Here is a 6,306-nt window from a genome sequence, read left to right as displayed (position 1 = left end):
CAGTGTGTCTCAATGTGTCCCAGTGTGTCCCAGTGTGTCTCAATGTGTCCCAGTGTGTCCCAGTGTGTCTCAATGTGTCCCAGTGTGTCCCAGTGTGTCTCAATGTGTCTCAGCGTGTCCCGGTTTTTCCCAGTCTGTCCCAGTGTATCTCAGCTGGTGTGAACAGCGGGGACAGAATCAGACACTATGGTTAAATGTAATTATTGCTCCATCAGTGTGTTGTTGTTGTTTGTGACACTGAGCAGCAGCTCTGTCATATTACAGCCTGACTTCCTGCTCTGTCTCTTCTTCTTCTGTCTCTTTTTCTGTTCTAATCGTCTGAGTCTGTCTGAGCTGCTGCGTCTCTCACTTCTTACAGAAGCCTCTCCTCTTCCTCCTCTTCCTGCTCTTCCTCCTTCCTCCTCTTGTGTTCAGGAGGTTGTGGGTTTCTCCTCCTCTTCCTCCATCCATTAACCCCCCCAGCCTTCCCAGCACTGGTAGTTTTACTGGAAGCTGTCCTCTCTGCAGTGCTTCACTCTGCTGAGGCTCCTTTTTAGAAATCCTGGATGAATTTTTCCCACCAAGGAAAAGCCTGTTTTGAAGTGGCACATCACAGTGACGCCTGGAAATGTCTAGTTGTTGTTATTGAAGTTACTGAAATAATCACAAATGCAGCAAGTTCTCACATCTGAGAAGCAGGAACCGTGATACGTTGATTCACAGATTATTAAAAATGGTCATCAGTGAATTTCTTGTCAGTTGAGAAATGGATCAGCTGATTGTTTCAGCTCTTCTGCAGCTGGTAAATAAACATAGTGCAGTAAAACGTCCTGAATTGTAGTAAAGTCCAAGTATAGAGTGGCATCAAAAAGAGTCTGTACTCAGCCAAAGATTTGTTGTGAGGGAAGATGCTCCACTCCGTGACACCACAGTACAACCAGAGTGTTTCTGCGGTTCAACATCTCCAGCAGAGTGAGACGTCTTCTCTTTAGAGGATCGCTTCACGTCACGTTCTCCAGTTAAACTTTCAATCATATCAATCATCAGATCCATCAGTTTTTCAATTCAAATTCAAATCACAAAAGCTTTATTGGCATGAACAAAAACATGTTGTTGTCAAAGCAGTTTACAGATTATTAGAATATATTGATTATTGAATATGTGTCGCACACTGATACATACTTAGATTTTCATTTAATACAACAAAATAATGTGATTCATACAATATAAAACTGTTTTATACATTTATTTACATTCAGTCATTTAATATCATTCAAAACAAAAGTCAGATTCAGAGTCTACAGCTGTTAATGAGTCAGATACAGATTTAATCTGTGTGTGTGTGTGTGTGTGTGTGTGTGTGTGTGTGTGTGTGTGTGTGTGTGTGTGTGTGTGTGTGGAGAGGATGTTGATGCAGTGAGAGTGGAGTGTATGTGTGTGTGCAGCTTTGTAGTCGACAGAATGTAGAGCCAGCTGGACAGGAGGATAATGCTTTATACACACACACACACACACACACACACACACACACACACACAGAGCCTCTCTCAGTCAGCTCTGAGCTCTGACTCCTGATGGACGGTTCGTCTTCTCTCCTCCGGAGAGCCCGAAAAGCCCAGCTCTCCAAAACTCTGAGGTTCAGGTAGGTGTGTGTGTGTGTGTGTGTGTGTGTGTGTGTGTGTGTGTGTGTGTGTGGTAAGATTGGCTTGTTCATCAAAGACGTTGTTGTGTTTGTTCGCGGTGGTAGCTTCAACTGTTCCGTAGACAAACAGCTGATCCAGCTGCGCCTGTGATTGAATCAAACGCACCCTCCTGTTTAACGTGCAGATGTTACCTGTGTTTGTTACCGGTCGACTCCAGGGGAACAGTCCGTCCTCAGGCTTCATGTTTCCACGTCACGCCTGTTATAAGTTCATACTGCACCGTGATTGGCTCCAGTAAATCCTACAGGTGTGTCCAGATGTTTGAACAGGTGACGATGATTTGAGGAGATGCAATAAGACTTGACGGGAACCAAGACCCTGCAGGCCTGTCTGCAGAATTTTTTTGCCACATTGTGAACGATAAGAGGAAGATAAATGATGAAAGAAAGTTTATTGACACTGACTTGACGAACAGTTCCAGTTTCTTAAATGTGAGAAGTTTCTGTCTTTTATACATTAACTGGAATATTTTTGGACTGATGTCAGAATAATAATCAGTTAATCAATAATCAAAACAATCGTTAGCTGTAGCAACATGTTCAGATCTGCAGACAGAGTGAGAATCACAGTGAGCAGCAGAGGGCGCTGACGCTGACAGTGAAACTGGTAATAATCTGTGTGTGTGTGTGTGTGTGTGTGTGTGTGTGTGTGTGTGTGGTCAGAGCTCAGTAAGTGCTTCCTCCTCCTCTTCCTCTTGACAGAGACTGGATCAGGTTTCTTTCCTAATGCAGAGACCAGCCCTTCCAGAAACTCACTCTCTCTGTCTGTCTGTCTGTCTGTCCCTCTGTCACATATTCAGACAAATCAAACGTCTCTCTGACCTCGTCGTGCTTCGTCCTGTTCGCCGCTGGATTCCTGTGGGAGGCAGAGCTGTGTAATAAAACAGAACAGTGAAAATAAAATTTGACATTGAAAAATAAAATCTCAGCATTGATTAAAAATAACAGTCTTACTTAATTTGGTTTCACTCGTAGTTCACGTCGTAGTTGTCGCATCTGATTGGTCGATGTGTTTCCAGCTGTCAGTGAAACAAGCCTGATGTTGTCATAGCGTCAGTGTCGAGCTCAGACCACTAATCCAGGTTTACGTAACTCATCTGACACAGCAGGAGGATTACACTCACACACACGCGTGCAAATCCACGTGCGTGCGCACGCACGCATACACACACACACACACACACACAGTGAATTAAAGAGTGATCTTCTGAAAAGCTTCAACTCGTCATTCAGAGTTTCTGACAATTACATGATCAGTGTCAAAGTACTAATACTAAAGTACTAATACTACATTTTATCCTCAGTGAACCTGTGGATTTGATTGCGTTAAGTTGTGGCTGTTGTTACATGAAGCTGTTGTTACATGAAGCTGCTGTCATATGAAGCTGTTAGATGAAGCTCCTGTTACATGAAGCTGTTGTTACATGCAGCTGTTGTTACATGAAGCTGTTGTTACATGAAGCTGCTGTTACATGCAGCTGTTGTTACATGAAGCTGTTGTTACATGAAGCTGCTGTTACATGAAGCTGTTGTTACATGAAGCTGTTGTTACATGCAGCTGTTGTTACATGAAGCTGTTGTTACATGAAGCTGTAAACACTGAGAGAAAAGTAAAACAACAAAACAAAGAAAAACAGTCACATGTTCTAAAATGATCCAAAAGATTTTCACGTCACAAATGACAAAGAAAAGCAGCAAAAAAAGAAACCATAAATCAATCATCGCAGTAGTCGCTGAATAATTGATTAATTGACTAACTTTTTTGCAGCTCTACTTGTCATGTGACTGAACTTCAGATTTATTTTGTAAAGTAAATTCTCAGGACTTTATTTGATTAATATTTTTCATTTGGACATCCAATCAAATAAACAAAAAAAACAAAACAAAATAGCCGTGGTTACAAGCATCCGTTACCTGAGTCATCGCTTGGCCTTTTCTTTCCTTTTTAATTTAATCACTTTATTTTGAAAGTGTAATTGGTTTCTTCTTCTGCTGCTGATAAAGCTGCATCTGTCTCCTGAGAGTCTGTAGTTAAACACCTGCCTTGCTTTTCATCTGCTGCGTCAACTGCCGCTGCCTGGCGCCTGCCCTCCCTGTGGAGGTTGTTGCCTTGGAAACGTTCCCACAGGCCCAGCGCCATTGTGCCGTCCCAGGACCTTGTTTACCGCCTGCCGGACCGCAGGGAGGCTCGATAAAGGCGGCGCTGTGCCCGAGGCGTTCTCTGTGAAGCGCAGCTCCTGCTGTCTGCGGCGGGGGGTGAGGTGGGAGGACGGTGGGAGCAGGGGGGGAGTCGAGGAGGAGGAGGGATGCGGTGGGGAGCTCCCCTCACCTGGCTCTGTGGTTGTTTTTCGTAGGTATTACTGCTCTCCTGCCTCAGACACTCACAGGAAGTTTGGTGAATCTTGTGGCGTTGTCATGGCGTCTGAAAACTCCTGCGGCGCTCAGTGGCGCCCCCTGGCTGCTTAGTTTTACTTCCTGCTCTGCTGAAGATCCACAGCTCTGCTTCCACAGACACAAACCTACTGTTAATTTCGGTCTGTTTTCATTTTCCCTCCGCTCTTCCAGATCTCGTGGGCTCCCAAAGCTGAAGGAGTCGAGCTCCCATGAGTCTTTGCTGAGCCCGGGCAGTGCCGTGGAGGCTCTGGACCTGAGCATGGAGGAGGATGTGTTCATCAAACCTCTGCACAGCAGCATTCTGGGACAGGAGTTCTGCTTTGAGGTGAGACCAGCTGTTTACAGACACATCAGCTGTGGACTCGTTGTCCTGCTGCAATACTTTAACAGTAGTTCAGATGTCATGCTCTCTCTCTCTCTCTCTCTCTCTCTCTCACCTGTCAGGTGACGTACTCTGGCGGCAGCAAGTGTTTCAGCTGCACTTCAGCCTCAGAGAGAGACAAATGGATGGAAAACCTGAGGAGGACGATTCAGCCCAATAAGGTGAGACAGACAGGCTGCACAGGTGACACTCAGACTCAGGTAGTGTAGAGGAGATGTTGGTATTATTTTTATATATGTATATATATGTATATATATATATATATATATGTATATGTATATATGTATATATCTATAAGAGCAAACTAAACAGTTGAATTTGCAGCAGAAATGTTTGTTCAGTCTGTTTGTCTCTAGATGAATCGGAGTGATTCTGACGGGATCTGTCGTTCACAGCTGATCAGCTCCTCTTAGTTAATCCGGATCTTAATGTTTTTTAATTTGTTAATTGAGGGTGTTTGCGTCTCCAGGACAACTGTCGCCGGGCGGAGAACCTGCTACGACTGTGGATCATCGAAGCCAAAGACCTGCCGCCCAAGAAGAAGTATTTCTGCGAGCTGTGTCTGGACGACGTCCTGTACGCCCGGACCACCAGCAAGACCCGGCACGACAGCCTGTTCTGGGGCGAGTACTTCGACTTCTCCAGCCTGCCGGCCGTGCACAGCGTCACCGTGCACATCTACCGCGACGTGGACAAGAAGAAGAAGAAGGACAAGAACAACTACGTGGGCCTGGTCAACATCCCTGTGTCGGGCGTGACGGGCCGGCAGTTCGTGGAGAAATGGTACCCGGTCAGCACACCCACCACCAGCAAGGCCAAAGGAGGCGGGCCGTCGATCCGCATCAAGTCCCGCTTCCAGACCATCTCCATCCTGCCCATGGAGCAGTACAAGGAGTTCGCCGAGTTCATCACCAACAACTACACCATGCTGTGCTCGGTGCTGGAGCCCGTCATCAGCGTCAAGAACAAGGAGGAGATGGCCTGCGCCCTGGTCCACATCCTGCAGAGCACCGGCCGGGCCAAGGTCAGAGGACACTGTCTGTACAGCCTGCAGCCAGAGGAGCTAGCTTAGCTTAGCATAACTACTGCTAGACAGCAGGAGGTCAGAACAGCTGTCACTACATTTGTCAGGTTAATGTAAATGATGTCAGATGTCACGACAATACTATACTAAAATAAAATATAATATTTTATTATTTAAATTAAATGATTCAATCAAATCAAATAAAAGAAAAAAATATATATATTAATTTAATTTAATTTAATAAAATTAAATAAAATTATATCAAATTAAATTAAAAATAAAATATTTTATTAAATTAAATAAGTTCAAATCAAATAAAAAAATTATATTTGCTTCATAAATTTTAAATAATAAAATAAAATTTGATAAAATGAATCAATTTAATAGATAATAATTAGATTAAAAACAATCCAATAGAATCATTAGATCTTCAAGAATAAATCCTGTTTCACTGTAACGATTATTAAAGTAATGAAGTAACATATGAATAATTTAGTTTTTAGGACTAAACATGTCTGTGTTGAATAAAAAGTGAAGATTTGAGTCCACCTGTTCATCATGTCCCCCTCCTCCTCTTTCTCCGGTCCAGGACTTCCTGACAGACCTGGTGATGTCAGAGGTGGATCGCTGCGCCGACCACGACGTCCTGATCTTCAGGGAGAACACGTTGGCCACCAAGGCCATCGAGGAATATCTGAAGCTGGTGGGACAGAAGTACCTGCACGACGCGCTCGGTGAGTCTCACACACACACACACACACACACACACACACACACAGGTCAACTTGGTGTCCGACAGCTTAGCTCTAAATACTACAGTACCCA

At 44.3% G+C, this 6,306-nt stretch overlaps 1 protein-coding gene across 1 annotated transcript in view; it reads left to right on the top strand.

The window, feature by feature from the left end:
* The first annotated feature begins 16 nt into the window (after window positions 1-16).
* Window positions 17-6,306, top strand: part of LOC111665386 (ras GTPase-activating protein nGAP-like) — a 9,006-nt gene continuing 2,716 nt past the window's right edge. The window contains exons 1-5 of the mRNA XM_023420374.2: window positions 17-1,621; window positions 4,247-4,400; window positions 4,520-4,618; window positions 4,927-5,481; window positions 6,071-6,215. Coding sequence (XP_023276142.2) covers window positions 1,554-1,621; window positions 4,247-4,400; window positions 4,520-4,618; window positions 4,927-5,481; window positions 6,071-6,215 — 1,021 coding nt within the window. The 5' untranslated portion in view covers window positions 17-1,553. The remainder of the gene's footprint in view (window positions 1,622-4,246; window positions 4,401-4,519; window positions 4,619-4,926; window positions 5,482-6,070; window positions 6,216-6,306) is intronic.

This window comes from Seriola lalandi, unplaced genomic scaffold, assembly GCF_002814215.2.
Source record: "Seriola lalandi dorsalis isolate HSWRI2012SDOR001 ecotype SW California unplaced genomic scaffold, Sedor1 jcf7180002054634, whole genome shotgun sequence".
Lineage (NCBI taxonomy): Eukaryota > Metazoa > Chordata > Actinopteri > Carangiformes > Carangidae > Seriola > Seriola lalandi.
This window is presented reverse-complemented; position numbering and strand designations above follow the sequence as displayed.